This window comes from Hylaeus anthracinus, unplaced genomic scaffold (genome assembly GCF_026225885.1).
Source record: "Hylaeus anthracinus isolate JK02 unplaced genomic scaffold, UHH_iyHylAnth1.0_haploid 27334, whole genome shotgun sequence".
Classification (NCBI taxonomy): domain Eukaryota; kingdom Metazoa; phylum Arthropoda; class Insecta; order Hymenoptera; family Colletidae; genus Hylaeus; species Hylaeus anthracinus.
The window spans coordinates 1-20309 of record NW_026535141.1 but is presented as its reverse complement, the minus strand read 5'-3'; the positions used below and the strand labels follow the sequence as shown (position 1 = coordinate 20309).

General features: G+C 45.7%; 1 protein-coding gene across 1 annotated transcript; it reads left to right on the top strand.

The window, feature by feature from the left end:
* Positions 1-10233: 10233 nt before the first annotated feature.
* LOC128893318 (uncharacterized) lies at positions 10234-20249 on the top strand. The gene is given in 7 exon segments (XM_054154198.1): positions 10234-10601; positions 14909-15121; positions 16589-16708; positions 17715-17840; positions 17915-18041; positions 18123-18298; positions 18300-20249. Coding segments are annotated over 6 exon segments (2445 nt in total). The 5' UTR covers positions 10234-10601; positions 14909-14914; the 3' UTR covers positions 19989-20249.
* The last annotated feature ends 60 nt before the right edge of the window (positions 20250-20309 follow it).

Below are 20309 nucleotides of genomic sequence, written 5' to 3'. Positions count from 1 at the left end.
GTGCGCCTCTGCGACGCGGTTGCACGTGCGCGCGTGTGTCCCTCGAAAAGTGAAATTTCGGACGGACCAGCGGTGCGGGCGCGCTGCTCGACGAAATTTCGTCACACGAATTTGCGGTTCGACGACCTCGCCCACGTATCCGCGCGAGTCGCTCCCGGTGCCGCATCGAGATATCGTGCTCGGGGATCGAATCTCGCTGACAAAGGAACTCGCTCGGGCCAGGAAAAATTCTCGAAATAAAAGATGGTACGAAATTATGGTCAGAAACGTAAGTTTGAATTCGTACGATGTATTTTTTAAGTTAGAGAGGGAGGTTTAGGAATATAATTGAGATTGTTTTGATTAGTTTTTGATTTGCCTTGATTGTAAAAGCCTCTCGTTTAGATTCTATGGTATCGACCAAAACGTGCAAGAAATTTGAAACAAATTTTGTAGCGTACGAGAACATTCGTGAACGAAGCGATGTATTCCAAAGTTTTAAAATAGACGGTTTTATAAATTATTCGATGTTACACCTAGTGACAGACACTTCTATTTCGACCCTCTTATAAACTATTCAAACTAAACAGGTTCAGGCTCTTTTATCTCTACGCTAGAAATTATTCCACGTTACGGCCATTTATAGGCACTTCTATTTCGGTACTTGTGATTTATTCGAAATGAACTCCTTCGACACTTTTCGAAACGAACACCTGTATACGCGCCCGTAATTATGAAAGTGGTCTGTCACATATTTCTTGAAAAAAAAAATTACATTCAATCAATTTAGATTAAAATAATGTGATGCGAAATGACTAATACACACACTTTTTTTTTTCAATTTTGACTTGAGACCACTTTTATAATTGTGGGTTTATATATTGGCACAAAATAAACTACTAAAAACTGAACTCTACGAATTAAAATTTGAACTACTTTCCAAATGGAAATTCCAAATGGAATTATTTGACCCAGAGGTATCGTTTAATTTCGAACGCATTATTAGCAAATTTTTAACAACGATCGATTCGACTGAATTATTTTCAAATTCGCGAAGCCAAAGGTGGTCACAAAATTCGTCGAAATTCGCACGAGGGGAATTAAAGCGGAATCGCTTTTGTCTGAACGCCAAAGCAAGATGGCGCGAATGAACAGAGACGCGGTATGCCCTGGCGCCGATAAAGCGCAATTACTACTATAAATTTGATTCCGTCGTCGCCGGCATTTCCACGAAATTACGAGTAAATCACGCCCCGTCGCGATATTCTATTAATTTCGGGAACCACCCGCGAGTGAATTATTGCGAGTCAATACACCGCGGTGGCGCACGGCCAGCAGAAATCTACCGAAAGCCACTTGAAATGCTAATCTTGCTTTTGCGAATTGGATTCGAGCCGTACAATATTTTTACACAACAACAACAAAATTAAACAAGATCTTCGAAGCTAAATTTCACCTAAGTGACACACTCAGGGCCCGACCGAGCATCATTTAAACAAGCCATCCTCCACCGCCCTAGCCAAAGCTGCTCAACCGAATCCCCTTTAGAGACCGAACGTCAAAGCAGCGCAGCAGTCCGACCCGAGCCAACTATCCGCTCGCGATCGTCAATTTTTCCAGGACCGGCCACCGATTTCCTCTAAGGCCGGGGCCACACTATGCGTTTTCGTCGCTGTGGCGAAAGCGGACGCGATTTAACTGGAAGGGTGCTACATGATACATTGCTGAGATTTTAACGCAGTCTCGTCTGAACTATCAAAACGATAACATGAATACGAATCAATTTTTGAGAATTACGTGTGCTATGGAAGCAGAAGGGTTCTTGCGTGAACCGATACGTCGGAATTATTGGGTTCGTCCATATTTTTTCGGAGCGAAACAATAGATTTCAAAATTTTTTTGCTAACATCCGCAACTTTAAGGATAAGTTTTTTAGTTATTACCGAGTGTCAATAAATTCATTCGATGAATTACTAGAAATGTTAAGACCACATACTTCGAAACAGAATACAAAGTTGAGACGGTCTATAAGTGCAGAAGAAATACCAGGACACACACAGGACACACAACGATAAAAATTGATAAGAACGATGCGGGAAAACCGTGTAGTGTGAACAGGGGCCATATGAATACACGTGTTTCGACATGTCTCCGCCACGATGCGACGGTCCGGTGCGTTCAGCGTGCCGCAGTCTGCTGCGGTGGCGTTCGACGGATGCGGCAGCGCCGCACTAGTGTAGCACCTCTCATTTGATTCTATGCAACGTCACAAACCGGATGACCGCATCCGTCATAATCGCAGCGGCAAAAACGCATAGTGTGGCTCCGGCCTGACGGCCTCAAGAATCGAACGGCCGTTCGGTCCCGCGCGAGCTCATCTCGCCATCTTCGTCGACTCCCACGCGAGCCTTCCGTATCTCGGCATTCCAACACTTCGCGAAACCCCTGCTGTCCTATACTACTTGCATCGATACGTGATTCAACAGACCGCGATTTGTTACTTCCGAGCTGAAAAATACGCGGGCTTCCGAGGACACGCTCCGAGCCGAAGGTGTCGATCTGACCGCGTTAATTACGAGAGGGAGATTCGTTTTAGAGGAGGCTTGTTTACTCGCTGGGAACGCGTAGAGGCGTTCACGGTGAACGACCGTCTCATTTATAATGGTGTAAAGGCAGCGATGGGCAAAACCCTAGGCTTCGAATAAATTTGAAGTTTGCCGATGTGTTTGTCTCGTTTCCTTCTTTGGAAAATGTTGAAAAGAGAAAACGAAACAAACACATCGGCAAACTTCGGATTTATTCGAAGTTTACGGTTTTGTCCATCTCTGCGTAAAGGTGTTATCCGCGTTATCTCCCGATGGGTATCGGCCCTTTATGAGCGTCAGCGCGACAGATATCGTTCGCGTAACCTTCCAGATGGAATCGAGACCGGTCTGCGGGATTAGGGTACGCGCAAGTTCGACGACCCACCTCCCTCTCTGTTATACGAGGTGTCGATGATCGCCGAAGAGCTAGGCCGTCGACGATGACGCGTAGACGAAAAAAGAGCCGCGCGCAGCGACAGTCGTTTGGCCAAAGTGAACGGGGTTACCGATCTCGAGTGGCCGTGACTCTGGCCCGGGGTCTGGGCCAGGCGGATTCCATACACTCGGTGCTCCGAAACTACCGTCGCGAAAAATTACTCTCGCGAGGATTGGAAGTTGGCCGATCAATTTTCACCGACTCGTTGAGATAGCTAGTTTGAGACTGTAAGGGGTAAGGGGATAAGGGTAAATGGAACTTTTTTATTTAGAGGTTAGGATGTGTAGATGGATCCTAGTCGTTGCAGGGATGTTTTGGGAGGATGGATGATTGGGAGGGAGGAGAGTTTATTTAAATACAAGCGCGAAGTATTCGACGAAATTTGAGTGAATTTGAGGACCAAGTATCGAAGATGTCCTCGATATTTGTTTGAACCAGGGAAGGGGTATTTATTCGATACTTTCTGAGGTGAGGGGAAGAGGAGTTGGTTTAAATATGAGTGTAAGGTATTCTAAACAATGTGGACAAGTTTAAGGCCCCAGTATAAAGATGTCGTTTTTGTCTGAATTAAGAAATGAATATTAATTCAATTCTCTTCGGGGGAGGAAAAATCATGTAAATAGAAGAGTAGGGTATACCAAAAAATGTAGACAAATTGAAGGCCCCGGTATAGTGTAAATCATGTAAATAGAAGATTATAGTATCCCAAAAAATGTAGACAATTTAAGACGCCAGAATTACGGAATCAGTATTTACTTCTTTCTAGGGGAGGAAAAATCGTGTAAATATAAATGTACAGTATCCGAAAAAATTTAGACAAATTTAAGGTCCCATTATAAGGATGTCTTTGGTATTCGTTTGAATCAAGGAATGAGTATTCATTCACTTCTCTCTAAGGGAGGAAAAATCATGTAAATAGCAGAATAGGGTATTCCAAAAAATTTAGACAAATTTAAGGCCGTGTAGTATAGTATAAATCATGTGAATAGAAGAGTTGAGTATCCCAATAAAAATTTAGAAAAATTCAAGGCTCCCGTATAAGGATGTCTTCAGTATTTGTTTGAATTAAGGAATTAGTATCGATCTACTTCTCTCCGAGTCACGTAAACATAAGTGTAAAGTATTCCAAAAGATTGAGACAAATTAAACAAACGCATTATACCACCATGTCGTCGATATTTCTTCGAATGAAAACGGAAAAACCATAAATACCAAACAATTCAATTTAACAATCTTTCAAATAATGCAAGCGTTAAATGTTAAAATTAAGCGTCTCTCTACGGACAGCTATAAATATTCAACGCTTGCATTTTTGAACGGCTCGAGTGTCGGTAATGTAACGGATGTCGATCGCGTATCGATAAAAGATCCAGGGAGGAGAAGGGGAAGGGGGTGAAAATTGTGGAGATTGTAGACCGGTCAGGATCGATTTGGGCCGATTTACATTCGCGCGGCTCGTACGTGATCGGTGTATGCACCGAGCCGTGAATGGGGAAAGGAGGGTGGGAGTTGTGAGCAAAAGGGTGGCGCTGGGGTTAAATGCACGTCCCCGTGAAGGGGTTGCGAGAGGACAACGGACGCGGAGAAACCGTGCGAGAGGGACGCACCGTTAGAAAAACCAGTCGCTCAAAGGAGGAGTAAACAAGGACGGGAGAAAAACACCGCAGGATTTTTGTAGACGGCCGTCTGGCTTGAAAATTTACCAGACCAGAAGAAATTGTCCTTCGATGACAATGTTGACTAGAGTTTCCCCTATCGTTCGGCCTGTGGTCGTCGCGCGTCTTCTAGTCCCGTCGAACGACCACACGAATCGGAAAATAGTCGTTCGATTATTTTTTTTTTTAAATTAAATCGAGAGGAATACGAAGAATTATACATCATATATTTATCAAATATAAAAAAAAATACTTTCTTGGCTAGAGACCTTTTCATTTATGATCGTCAACCGGAAGAATTTTGTTTCTGCCCACATGTCGAGTTTGTTTTGGACCGTGCAGTTTCACCCACGGTGAAAAACACACGCGTAACGATAAAACGAGGGGGTTGAAAACGTTCTACGGACAAAACAGACCGCTTAATTCTACCACAATGCGGATTATTTCTGTAAACAGAGGCATAACCAACGTCGCTTTACGGGCACGGTTTAAGAGAGACTCTGTTTGTTATCCCGCTTTTTGAACATTCAAAGGCAGCGACGAAAATTTATTAAAAAATGACTGCTGGAAGCAGCGTGTCCCTTTCTTCTCGCTTCGTCCTTTATTTCGTTCCGTTTCGGTCAACGTTTCTTTTCTCCCGTCCTAGAGAGACCCCATGAAACGACATTTCCCCTCCGCCTCGATCGTCGAATTAAATGAACCGCGAAACGTCTGAGGCAGCCACCGCGATAAGTGCAGCCCTCTAAATCGTATTAAACGTCAGGTGACATTTTCACGCGGCCTGTTCCGTATTCCGTCCGTTCCCGCAGTCCAATATTCTTCGCTCCTAATTGCGTGCCAGAGGGTAAACGCTTCTTTTCTTGGATCATTCGCCCGCCGGCTCGCCCTATCGATTTTACACGTTACATAAACCACCACCACACCCCCCCCCCCCTCCCCTCTTCCCCCCCGCGCCAAAACCGAGACGTCTTGCGAAACCCATTCGAATTCACCCTAGGAATCAAGATCCCGACGATAATTAAGCGCGCTACCTTATTGGCTACTTGCACTTTTAACCGACAACCCCCACTCGATGTGCTTTCACACTTTTTTTTTTGTGTAACATTTTTTTTATCGCTCGCTATTTTTATTCGCTCGTTCGTGTGTACCCACGAACGATTCCACGGGACCTTTGTACTTTTTACTTTCCGTTTGAACCCTTCTCGAAATACATTATTTGTAGAGTATCGTTACTCGAGTATCACTATTCGAACACCTCTTTTGGAATATCACTGTTCGAATATCATAATTCCAATAACTCTTTACGAATATTATAGGTTGGGTATTAGGATTTGAGTACCCCTATTCGAACATCATAGATTGAATGTTACCGTTTGAATACCCCTATTCGAATACCATTGTTCGGATATCATAAATCAAATACCTCTTCTCGAACATTACAGTTTGGATATTATCGTTTGAATACCGCTATTCGAACACCATAGCCTGCATGTTACCGTTTGAATACCACCGTTCGAATACCGCTACTCAAACACAATTACCCAAACACTACTCTTCAAGTATCAACATTCAATCAGAAAAGTATCCACAATTCCCGGTGCGCTATTTAAATACCCCCCTCCCCCCGAACAAATATTAACTTTCCACTTCCGTCTTACGATTTCTCATCAGCTGGTCGAAACCAAGACAATTCTCAGAAGATGCATGAAACATCGAAGTCCCCTCGCAGAACACCATCCACGAATATCTACTTCCTTCCCAATTTTTATCAATCAATCACGCTACCGCGAATTCTCAAAAAACCGACTCGCCCTGATACTTCGATGCTTAAAAATTGAAAATGTGACTACACAACGAACCGCACAAACGGAAATGATGAAAAGACAATAAAATAAAAAATATAAAAAATATATATAGTCATATATATATAAATAAATATACATATATACGAAGTGTGAGGGAAAGAGAGGGGGCCACAGTTGCACGCGGTGGAGTAGCAAGAGGGTTTGAAAGGGGTAAACGAGAGCGTGGCCGAGGGAGAGGCGGCGAAGCAGGCAACGAGAGCGAGGAGGACGAAAGAGGGAAATGCACGAGAGCTGCCGCGAAGGGGTGGGAAGGACGAGGATGCCCGTTGTAGATGAACAAGGACGAGACGTTACGCGGTGGTAGGGGACGGACGAAGAGAGACGCGTTGGTCGAAGAGGGAGGGCCAGCTGACAGGCCGATGGATGAAGAGAGACGGCTCTCGGAGGGCGAGGGAGAGAGGCCAGGGGGCCTGTAGAGGGGCTGAGGGAAGGGAACCTCTGGCAACGGGTCGATCGAAAGCGCAGCGCAGAGAAATGCACCACCTCTGCTCTGGTCTGGCAGCTTTGCTGGCACACCACCGCGTCCGCGTTCGTTAGAAAGGGAAGCAGGACGGAGAGAGAGAGGGATAGCCAGCGACCAATACCGACGCAGGGGGAGGACGAGCCAAGCCGACTCGCGTTGGGCTAGGTCAGGTCTACCCGAGTTCCACACACCGCTCTCTGCGTGTGCCATCCGAAGTAGACCCCGAAGGCGGAGGCCACCTTCGAAAAAAAAAAAAACAACAAAAACGGGTCGCGAAAACGCGAAATCGCGGGACCCTCGTGTCCGAGCCGCCCTCTCTTCGCGTCAGGTGTCATTTTTCGGATTACGGTCAGCGGGAAACGAACGGTCGTTAAGTGTGCTTCGAGCGGTTCGTCGAACGATCGGCAAACCGCGATCCCCAGTGATCGAGGGATAAGGGTGGCACGAAGAGAGGCTCGTCCTCGACGAGGATACGTCCCGATCGTTCGCAAACGGTCCGCGACGGTGTTTCGTGCGTCCGGTACCCGCCGGTTGTTACACCTGGGAAAGTAAAAACGGGGGTGGGTGGAGAGGGTGGTTAGACCGAAGGAGGTGAAGTGCGTCGGAAGTGGCTCGCGTGTGCGTTTCCGTGAGGAATTCAGAGAGAAAGAGAGAGTTACGTGTGGATCCACGGATAGTTCACGACGAATATCAACGATTCTGGTTAATCGTGTAGGAGGTGGGGGAGCGCGGGGGTGGTGCGGATCGAAGGGGTCTGGGACCGCGAGGTGCTACTCGGAGGGATTGTTGTTGATAAACAGCGAGAAGGGAGAGAGTGGTCCAACGGTTGATCCGGGTGCAACGGCAGCGCCAGGTTCCAACCAATTTCGTTTTCTCGATGTCCTGATAATCGATAGAAGCGTCGTGAATAGGTGGTGAGAGGACCGGTTCTGCGTGGGGGAGCCGGCAGCGATCGGCCTTATCGACGCTCGACGAATTTTTGCGCCTCGTCGTGAAACGGGGGTGGTGCAATTCGGTTAATTAAATGTTGAGCAACACCGGCGCGTTACGTCCCTCAACGCGAGGCCGGCCGTGGGTCCCGGGTGTCCACAGACTCGGCGGGATGCCGATCTCCCTGAGAAATCACAGGATCACGTAGAAGGGGAAACGAGGGGTGACCGTTTCATTTTTTATCCGCAACGAAAATCAACCCTCCGGGCCACCAGCACCGTGACCAACCGCAACGCGGACTCGAAGGAGCTGGTCGCGCGAACCGATGCACCAAAAGGCGTGAGTACTGCGCGAACATGGGCGAAATTTTCTTGCTCGAACGACACTTTGGAATGACGGACGCTGTTTCGCTCGTTTTATATCGAATTCGAACTCCGATGTTTCAAGGAAAGTCATTCGAGGAATTATTCGGTTGGGCGAACGTCTCGGAACGAGAAAGGAAAGATAAATTTTCATCTAGCGAGTTGAAATTGAAATTTTAATTGCGAGGTGCCTCGTGTTGGATGAGAGAAAACTTATTCGAGTAAATACTCGGTCGAATAAACGCTTCGGATAATGGATTAAAGGTAAACATGGACAACTTTTGTCTGGGATATATTGAATTTAAATTTGAATTTTAATTGGGTAGATAGTACGCCACTTTGGAAGAGTAGGAAATTTATTTGAGTAATTATTCGCGGTTGAATAAAAGCTTCGAATAATGGATTAAAGGTAAACATACCTTTTTGTCTGGGATATATTGAATTTAAATTGGGGAGATAATACGCCACTCTGGAAGAGTAGGAAATGTATTCGACTAATCCACGGTTGAATAATCGTCTTGAATGACGAATTAATGATGCAAGTAACACATTTTCATCTGTTACACACTGGAACACTCGATAAAATTCGAAACGTGAACAGAAATATTACACAATGAGTAGATGAAGATTTAATCGGTCGAATAAATGGCGAAAAGCTGAGTTTATTCATCATGCATTACTGTACGTTTAGAGATTAATGGCTCTACGTGCATTTATATCGGGAAACCGGACCTTCGAGTTTCTCAATAATTCCACGATCGGAAGACACATTCGTACATAAATCAATTTCCGAGCAGCGTGCATCGAAACAATAATTAAATAATACCCGGCAACTTCTTTCATCGCAAGATCGAAAGTGTCTCGCGAACGTTCGAGAATAGAATACTACTTTTCCAGTAAGTTTTGGCCGAGCGGAATTCAAGTTGAATGGAATTCCCCGGGACACGATTTTGCGAGTGAAAATGAAACGCTGCGAGGGAAACATTGCACATGCCCTTTACGAGCATCGATTTTGTCGAGAGCCTCGGCCCAGCACACTGCCGAGTGCAACGGTCATTCACCAAAAGTTAGCGCAATGCCCTGCGCGTTCTGACTTCCAACTCCCCTAATCATTCACCACCAGCATTCCCATGACTTCGTTCCGTGGCTTGGCTTCGAATATGGCTCTCTAAATTATTGGGGTTAGGTTCGTCGGTTGGTCTCAGGGTTTACGGAATACTCGCGTTAAATGAAAAGAAATACGTGGAGAAATATGGAGATATCGAGGATTTCTGCTGGAAATTCATTTAGAATTTTCTCAGTCCCGTACAATCACAATTTAACCCTTTTCGGACGTATTAAAGTTGGTCACGGGTGTCGCACTGGTCGGAATGAATACAGATAGTTTCTTGTTGTAGTGGCTGAAAGCAGACGTACGATCGGAACCGTAAAAAGGCTTTGGTGGCTGAGAGTAGACATACGACCGCAAAGGGTTAATACCTATCTAGGACGATCGAAACCGAAAATTAAAAATATAAACCGTTCGAAATGAAAAAGGCATCGTCGTCTAAAATCCCCAAATGTGAAAGCCTCGAATGCTTCGATTCGATGACAGTGGCTAACGCTCGAAAAATAAAGAACAAAGACAACACGACGAATTTCCTCAAAAGAATCACAGACACGTTTTCCGTCCCCTTAAGAAAATGAAAACAAAGAGACACCCACCCACTCATCCCGCCCCCTACGTACGAGAACAACATGAATGAAGCGAGGGGGAACGACTAACATCGCCGATGAACCGATGAAACGCGAGGGTGTAGAAAAATCCTCTGAATCGAAGGGGTTGGAACGACGGGGGTGGCTGAGGGAAAGCAAAAAGTTACGCGGAAAGTTAACGAATAGTGAACGGGGGGGGGGGGGATGGGGTGAAAGAGGGGGATGGGATAGGCGGTGGTGGTAGTGCGCGATTTCCACGGAAATGGAAATTCAACGAGTAGCGAAAACCCCCGCTGGCTGGGCGGTCGCGTCGACGGGGGCGGTAGGGGGGTAGAAGGGTGTGAGGGGGCGGCGGACTTCGTAGTTTATGCCCCGTCCCCCTCCCGCCACTCGCCCCTGCAGTCGATCAATGCGTGGACGGGTTTCACTTTCGCGGTGTTAAAGTGTTGCGCCATCGTTGATTCAGAAGCCAGAAAAAATTCGTTTTTCGCGGTACCGCACGCGTGGAAAACACGAATGATCGGGTACGATGAAAATTCCACGGTCGTTCGCCCCATCGGTGGATATTTATTTTCGTTAAAAAAAAAAAAATCGCCATCTTTTGGTGAATCGTGCTTTGAAAGATTCGCAGGTTCGTGTTGCACCTGCAATTTCACCTGTACAACTATTTAGGGTTGGACTTGCACTCAGTCAGTACTCGTACCCTCTATGTTCATCGAAGAAATTTGTCCAAATTAAATGATAGGTTCGATGCTTCGATGTCAATCTATCATTATAAATATATACTTTCTGAAGTTTATTCGTGTACATATTCATAATGAAATGTTTGTTTGGAAGTATCGAGCTCACCATTTAATTTAGACAAATGAGGGGGTGGTCTGCGATAAGGAGGTAACTCCATTTTTTTTATGGTTTTGAGGTTAAGAACATAATCACGAATTCGAAAAGTTCCTTTCGTTTTGTGATGAAATAAGGAGAAGAATTTGAAAAAATGGAGCTGCCTGCTTATTGATGCACAACCCTAATTAACCCTTTGCACTCGAGGCCATTTTTTCTGGTATCTGCCAGCAACTCGAGATGTTTCTTAGCATTCTATTGCCATGAATTCTAAGCTATCTATTAGATTGCCCCAAAAGTTTCTTTCGTTTTATTAATAATTAATTCATACACGATATTTTATGTTTTACGTTACATTAAAAAATTGTGTACAATTCATTTCGCTCCGTTACTGTTACAGCAACAATGCCTAAGAAATTGGATTGTCTATTTATATAAACACTGCCACAGGAAATAATTGAATGCAATTCACGAAAGAAACTTTTAGGACAATCTAATAGATTTGAGAATAAGATCACCTTTACCTCGCCGACAATCATTTTATTGACACTTCAATCTCTAAAGAAATTAAACCTAAAGACACGTTAGGTATTGTAGATTTACTGCGTGAAACCTAATGGTGAGAGTCACCTCTCAAGTGCAAACGGTTAATGTGTTCAACGGAGATAGAGGGGTACGAATTATGGGACTGACTGTATCTTAAATTAGGCATAGATTTCGCGTTCATTGGCGACCATGTTCCGTTTTGGTTCCGTTTGGACTACCTTTGCATCGTAGTATAGCTTCATCGTGTTCTTTGCGCAGTCCTCGGATTCGAGTGACGCGTTATCCTTTCTGTCGGAGATTTTCTTAGTTAGGAAACTTCTGGAGCAGTTGAGTAGACGTAGCTAAGTAGACGTAGCTCAGTAGACGTTATAACCGTGTTACACGGTGCAATGTTTAGCCGTGCGGTGTCTCATTTGCATAATGAGTTTCATTTGTCAGCGACGGAGGGAACACGATATTTTTTGCTGGAAACGAATCTCCCGGTTCCGTCGTTCCTGCTTTAAGACAATTTCGAGCAAGTTCAGTCTTCGACGCTGATTCCATCTTGAAGTGTCGGGGCTCGATCGTTTTCTTGTTCCATGTTCGACGATTCGTCTTCCCAGTCTGAAAGTGTTTAGGTACTTGGGCGAATACAACCGCCACTTATGGTACTTTCACTGCCATCCACTGCATCACGACACACACGATATCTGTTATATTACCGTACGATATGACTGTTACGAGGATTTTATTTCAGCATACAGTAATATCTCGTCAGACGCACATCTTTGTCCAGGATAAGTGCACAGACTTATCCAGCTCCACCTCTGGCGGGTATACCTCTTGAGAGGCCAATGAGTTCGATCATTCATTCATTCATTTATTTAAAGTGCGTAACTTATTATACAAAATTATTGCACGACTGCTTATTTATTACTAGCTTATTTCCATTTTTCTTATCATCGTCTTACGTGACTCCTGCATTGTTTTAATACTGCCCACTGCCCCCCCGTTTAGCTCGGGTACCTCGGGGTTGCTAAGCCCGTACTGTAGCTACAATCAAACATAGCTACAGCCCCTGAGGGCAGGAGTTCGATCGTCGAGTTTCGTATATTCTTTGATGTTTGCAGACGATCGTCGAACGTGGACAAGGGATGTCGGTGAAACAATGTAATGCAACGATGAAACATTTTTATTATCAACTTTTTTGTCGTTAAAACGATACCAAACGCGATATAATTCGGACGATATTTACCGTTCATCTTTTTTTAGTTAGTGTTCTACATAATAAGTTGTTGCAAGTAAATATATCGTCGGAGAATATACGAACTCTATGATAACTGCACAAGGTCAGTCCCGAGCTTGTGCGTCTAACGAGACATTACTGTAGAGCGAATGCAAATTTCGTTCGTTCATATTTGCGGACAGATTGTTTAATATACAGTCAGTCCCTAAATTAAATAGTCTGAATTAAATGTCAAATTTCGATGTTTCCAAATAAATTTTTATTGTAAATATATATACGTATAAAGCCTGTCTATCGTTTAATTTACGAGAATAATTTCGATAGATATTGAGGGTACTAATACTTATGGAACTGACTGTATATACAGTGATAATGACCTGCAGGACAACACAGTCACGACTGCGGATCTTGATGCATTTATAGGAAATTTGAATGTGCACGAACCTACAAAATGCAACAAATATGTAAGAATATAAAAAAGATTGAAAGTAAAGTTCACGTTATACTATTTACAATAAAATAAATTCGTAGTTAGGTTTAATTTTATCTTCCATAAAGATCGGCAATCTAGTCATGAATCGACAGTCATCTTTGTTTCAACCTAACACGAAATTTATTCCTACCATTTGTACCCCTAAAATATATACGGGGAGGGGGGGGGGTACGTTAAACGCGATCGAGCGACCCTTCTTCATAGTTTTCGAAGTTGACGCCTCTCAGGAGCTATTGATCGTATCGATTCACGAGAATCGCGTCTATATTTATAACGTCCCGCGTTGTCGAGCGTTATTATGCATCGGTACTTCCATCCCGATTCTAATAATACCGCAATTTCCGCGTTTCTTCGTCGGAAAAGTCCCCCATTACCGAAGTTGGCTCGAAAATTCTGCGTGCGCTCGCGGTTACATTATCGTACGCTGTTACCCTCGATAAGTGCCTGCAACGCGATTATTTATTACGTACAAAACGACGATTGGAATGCGCCTCGCGTCGCGGGGTTAGACCTGCACGAACTATCACGATGTAATGTTACGTTAAAGTATGATAATCGGCGGTTTCGAAATTTATAGACGAGCGATCCCGAGGGAAATTATGACGCGGATTCGAGGAACAGTACTCGAGATACGCGTCACCCGATCACGAAATTAATCGAAAGGAAGGCGTGGCGAAGTTAGTAGAACTTAGTAGCTCTCGGAACTCGAAAATAACGGTGCTTGTACGTGCGCTAAGGATTTGGTAAACAACTCGCGGGTAACGGTGTCTAGATGAATATTAAATCTTTGGGAATGGTATTTAACCCTTTAACCTGTAACAAAGTGTGGCTCGTGAGTAGAGACTCGTAGTAGAGAATTTCGTACGAAAGGGCCCAAGGAATTTTATAGCCGATTATAGTATTCACGATCCTATAGTACATCGTAGATCAAAGGGTTAAATCCAAAGGCATGGAGATTTCTAATTCCTGATTAATTTAATACGAAATCCAAGCATTATTTTTGCTAGGAAGTCAAATATGCAGAATATCCCGGAATTAGTGTAAGAACCAAAAATGGAGGGTAGCTGAGACGATTCTGAACCATAGTTTCGTTGTTGAATTATTAACGAAATACCATCGACCAATATTTTATTTATTTATTTATTTATTTCAATATATACGGGCATAGCCCATTATGAAATTAATACAGTGTAGCAATTATAAACAATCACGGTTGACAGATGTAAAGACAAACAAAAATTTACAAACAAACAAACAATCATAACAAAGTTATCGTCGGTGAATAGCAGAATTACCGATAAAAAGGTTATGTAGCCTATGTTTACTAGAGTCGTTAGAGTCAATAAACATATCGCTGTCCGAACTAAAGCAATTAACTGTAGCGCAGGCACGGACAACAGTATTGAGGTGACAGTATCTAGACGAGGAAACATATTGATGAAATAGATATGACGACCTAATGGTCCCGGGAGGAATGTGAAAGGACACAAGTCCAAGAAGAGGTGCACAATTAATTATATTAGTAAGAAGCTTCTGAATAAAAACAATTTCATGTATTGTGCATTTTCGCAAAGAAATTGTGGTTCAGAAGCATCCCAGCTATCAACCCATTTACGTTTCTTACACTAATTCGGAGACAGCCTGTACGAAGATCCTTGAGCGAAAATTCTTATCTCGAGAGCGAGATGTCAACAGTGGCCTAAGAGACATTTATTTATCCACGTTGACATTCGTGTCTACCGCGAGAAAATAAATCTCGATCCCTCTGAAAACTAACAAAAATAAATAAAAACGAAAAGAATATTAACCTAATGTTTCTTGGAATTTTTCTGTTCAGTGAAGGATGGAGGCCAGCGAGTGGGATCACGCGACCTTGAGGGAAGAGGAATTCGAGCAGCATGCCGTGTATTTGGTACCGGATGTGGCGGCGTCGTCGGGCGACACCAATCGCGCGGAAGCGTCCCTGCCGAGAAATTTGGTCCTCAAGCCCTCTCAGGCCCTCAACGATGTACGTTCCTCCGCCAAAGAATCATTTCTCGAGACCTCCTTGGTGAGAGTCGCTAGAATCATGAAAACTTGCACCCCGAGTCGCCTCAGCCTTGGAAAATCCCCCTCGAGCTCCTTGTCACGGTCGTGAAAATCACCGTGAACCACATTCCGCGAAATGTACCTTTACCAATTTACATTATTCATTCGTTGCAAGCTCGCGAGTAGTACTGTACCATATAAATGGATTTTTTAACACCCTGTATGGGGGTACTTTGAAAGGACCTCGAGTAGGAAATCACGGTGAAACGTTTCGGTTCGATACGGGTCGAAGTGAACAATCGCGTACGAAGGATTTCCGTCGAATAGAGCTCGATAGAGGAACGAAGCTAATCAATTTAGCGAGCGTGACCTAGAGCTGAAGTAAATCGTTACACTTTCATCGACGACGAGAATCGAGAGCGATAGCCTTGGTCGCGCCACGACCGACGTAGCCAAATTTAAACGAACCTCGATTTTATTTTTAGCTTACTTTCGAGTATAACGAAGAATACGGGAAATTCTAAAAATGATTACGGTAAAGACACATAGACGGAAAAAGATCGTTGGGTTGCTTAAATTCGCGTTCCTCCCTCGCAGAGGAGCACTGACAAAATTGGGGTCGAGAAGTTTCTCGATCGGAAACAAATTAGAGTAAAGAGATCGCCCGAGATCGAGCGAGATGCATATGCATACGAAACGGTTTCCGATAACTTTTCATCCAGCGCGACTACGAACAGCTCGTTTCGAATCGGTGTCGAACGATCTTGAACGTTTCCCTGCGAATACGAGCGAGGTTCTTTCATTGCTGGAGTAGACGAAACGCTCGGAAACATTCTGCCGGACAGAACTGCTTAATATGGGGCGCAATGGAACGCCAAATGAATCGACAAAAACGCTTTATGGACCGAACCTCTGCTTCGTTGAAGCTCGATGTTCAAAATAGAAGGGAGACGGTTCTCCTTCGTCCCATCCGCTCGACTGCGCAATATTTTAAATAATTTTCTCGCGATAAACCCTTCTCGTATCGTTTCGTACCAAATACAGTAAAGACGGGATAAATGTCGAGGCTTCTATTCTGTGTTTACACTTGACTCGAGTCGAACGTAGAAAAGGACAAAGAGTGAAAGAGAAAGAGTTCCGGGGGAAAAAGCGATCGGCAGAAACGTGTCAATTGGTTAGTGACGGGGTTAGTCATCTTGCACTTATCTAGTCTTTACTGTCAACAATCCATTTGTTAATACATATATATATTTACAATACTGTGAACCTCCCCAGTGGTGGGGATAGTCATCTTGCATTTATCCAATCGATCCTGTCTTGCACTTATCCAATCTTTACTGTAGTAGCGCTACTGAGCAGGGCTGGGCGTTTTCGAATATCGAATTTCGACTGCTATTCGAATACTGAACTGTCGAACGAATACTAAGCTTTCGCACCGCATGAAAATTTGTAAGACGAGCCTAATCGACAGTCGTTTGGCTTCCTGCAGGCTTTGGGAGTATGGAGCACGAGCTACATCCCCAAAGGGACGAGATTTGGCCCTCTGGTGGGCCAAGTGTACACCAAGGATTCTGTACCAGCCGACGCGAACCGGAAGTACTTCTGGAGGGTAAGAATCGCTCATCGGCGGCCGTTCGGGGACCGTTCGCGGCAGTTATTCCGCGAGCCACGGTTATCTCTCTCGCGTATGACGAGAGGAGGAAAAAAAAGGAAATATCTAAAGACGCAACGGAGAAAAAAGGAAGGATAAGGGGGAGAAGCCAGCAAAGACCAGAAACTGGTTTCAACCGATCTAGCGAGCCTTAAAGCGAAACCCGCGAAGCCATTGATGCCTCGTAACGAATTGATGAGTTACGATAGCGAACTTGGGTTCTCTCTCGATCCTCCCTATTAAATCGCCGATATTTCCTGGCTAGCCTCCAGGTCGACTGCCTCGAACGTCCACGACTTAGCATTTTGTCTTCCCGGATGGTTCGAACAGTGTCCACCAGATTTCTCATTATTTGAGACGAAAATTGGAGTTTCTTGAGCAGAAAGGGGTTAGTTATGCTGCTAACACCTGCGGGAGATCAGATTGTGGTCACTTTGAACTCTGGAGTGAAGATAGATCAGACGCTTACCATTTAGGGTTTTAGGATCTAGAGAGATGAGAACTTGGGCTTTTAAAGTCTAGAGAGGTTAGAACTTAGACTTTTAGAATTTAGAGAGCTAAGAAGTAAGGATTCTAGAATTTAGAGAGCTAAGAACTTAGACTTGTAGAACTTAGAGAGCTCAGAACTTGGGTATCTAGAACCTAGAGAGCTAAGAAGTAAGGTTTCTAGAATCTAGAGAGCTAAGAACTTAGACTTGTAGAACCTAGAGAGCTGAGAACTTAGACTTGTAGAACCTAGAGAGCTGAGAACTTAGACTTCTAGAATTTAGAGAGTCAAGAACTTTAGAAGATTTCTAGAACCCAGAGAGTTGACCAATTAAACTTCTATAGAACCTAAAGTCCTGACACACCCAGACTGCTAGGCCTCCCTAACAATTACCTGACGATTTATACACTGCTAGAACCAATGGGACCAACGACGCCACAACGTCCGCAACCGATTTTTACGTTTCTGTTCCGACAGGTGTACAAGAACAACGAGCTGTTCTACTACATCGACGGTTACGACGTGCAGAAATCGAATTGGATGCGTTACGTAAACCCGGCTTATTCGTCCGAATCGCAGAACCTAATAGCATGCCAGTATAAGGTGCGTCGATATAACTCTCTCAAAACATCTTCTTGTTCGGAGCACCTGACCCTAAACGTGTTCTTCCTTTCCAGATGAACATTTATTTTTACACAATCAAGCCGATACTACCGAACCAAGAACTTATGGTGTGGTACTGCCGAGAGTTCGCGGAAAGGCTCAATTACCCCCTAACGGGCGAACTGATGCTTCAAAGAATACGTGAGTACCGTGTCCTCCCTCCCTCTATCTTCCTCTCTCTATCTATCTTCCAAAAGCTAACCTTACGCCTCGTCTTACCAGGACAACAAGTACAACAATCGGCGTTACCAACCGAGATCATCCCCCCGAGCGTGGACGTGGTGTCGCCCCTGAAGGACTCGTCGATCTACGAGCGACGCTCGCAGATGACCCCTACCGACGGCTCCGTCAGATCGGACGAGGGCTACCACTCCAACTACCACGACGAGATCCTCACGCCCCCCCGAGGAGAGCAGCGAGTCCGACTCGGAGAACAACTACGTGCTGGACTTCAGCAAGAACGCGAAGACGTCCGTGTGCGCCAACGAGGTGCTCAAGCAGGACAACGCCGCGGCGAAGAACGAGTACAGGAAGGTGAAGATCAAGATCACGAAGACTTACGGGAACTTCCAGGCGGCGAAGAGCCTAGAGGGGAACGGAAAGGACAAGGACCAGGAGCTCTCGAGCAGAGCGGTGACACCGGAGCTTCAGAAGCCCATGTCCCCCGTGATCCTCCAGAAAAACTCCGTTCTGTCCACCGTCAACGAGGACGAGATAGAGAAGGCCCCGAAACCGTTCTACGAGCCCGAAGCGAAGGGCAACATGCCCGTTTCCGGGAGGCCAGCCTACCTAACCAGCCCCAGCAGTTCCATTCTCGAGAACATCCTCCTCCGCAGCAGCACCGACAACAACAACAACAACAGCCACAACCACCACCACAACGGCGTCCAGCAACACCACCAGCACCACCAGATCCATCACCAGACCCATCTGGACTCCGTCACCCCACCGCCATCCAGCCCCACGGAGATGGCGTATTCTTACAAGAAGTCCCATCGCTACGGAAACATCCTCCCCTGCAGCCCCGACTCCAGCTCGAACCTACCGATGCAAGCGGACGCATGCGTCAATTCTACCAGCGGGAACAGCGCCCTCCCCATGCAGAGCCCCACCAGCAACCTGCACTCCAGCACGGGGAGCCTCCACTCGAGCACGGGGAACCTCCACTCCAGCACAGGGCCCAACGTCCTCCAGTCCCATCCCGGTAGCATCCATTCGTCCAGCAACGCGAGCAACCACCACACCGCCGCGAACGTCCTCTCCTCCAGCACGATACTGACGTCCACCAGCAACCTCCATTCCTCCACGACGAGCTGCCCCGCTAAAAGGAAGACCAAGAGCCCGTCGCCATCCGCGAACCCCACGGGACCGTCCACCCCCACGATCCTCTACTCCAGCTCGGGCGGTTGTCAGATTGAATCCAGCCAGGTGTACCCGGGCTCAACGGTGAGCAGCAACCAGAGCGTCTCGCCCATCTCGCCCATCCAATCGCCCTCGTCCTACCCTTACGGCATCTACCATCAAAACGGCTCGCTGCACCACAACGTGGCACCCTTGACCATCAACTGCACCGCCTACTCGCCGACACCCAGTGGCAACGTCGTCTACGAGAGGCCGGACGGCAGGAGGCTGGAGGCCGCAACCAGCAGCCACCAGCTGCCCACCTCCTCCACCATGCAGATCGACACCAACCAAGCGTTGATCGCTGGCACGCACAATCTCCACCTGGGTCACCATCCGGGACTGACCATCCACGCGAACCCCTCGTCACTGAACCGATACTCGCCCGCGAGTTCCCTGTCGCCGGACGACCACGGCTGCTCGCAGAGCGGCTCCCTGAGCCCCAACTCCCAGGGCTCCAGGGGCTACAGGTCGTTGCCCTACCCCCTCAAGAAGAAGGACGGCAAGATGCACTACGAGTGCAACGTCTGCTGCAAGACCTTCGGCCAGCTCTCGAACCTCAAGGTCCACCTGAGGACGCACTCGGGCGAGAGACCGTTCAAGTGCAACGTCTGCACCAAGAGCTTCACCCAACTGGCCCATCTACAGAAACACCATCTCGTTCACACTGGTGAGTGCTTCGGGTAGTTTGTTTACCGGTTTTGCTAGTTGGAGAACAATTCACACACAAACAGTTGGGTACTTGAAATGAATGTTCATTTTTGTACTGGTGGGAGGACTATGTTGTTGAGAATCCATCAGGGACTTTCATTCGGTATCTCAAACATTCTTGTGTCTGCGTTAGATAGGTATATAATAGAGGAAATAGTATCTTAACAGTATCTTTTTCAACCACGCTGTTCGGTAACAGTCACGTCGTCTCGTCATATTCAAACACAACTGCGTCAAACACTCTAAATCTGCGATTAGTAAGCACACGATGGAGAATACTCTCACCATATACAGGGT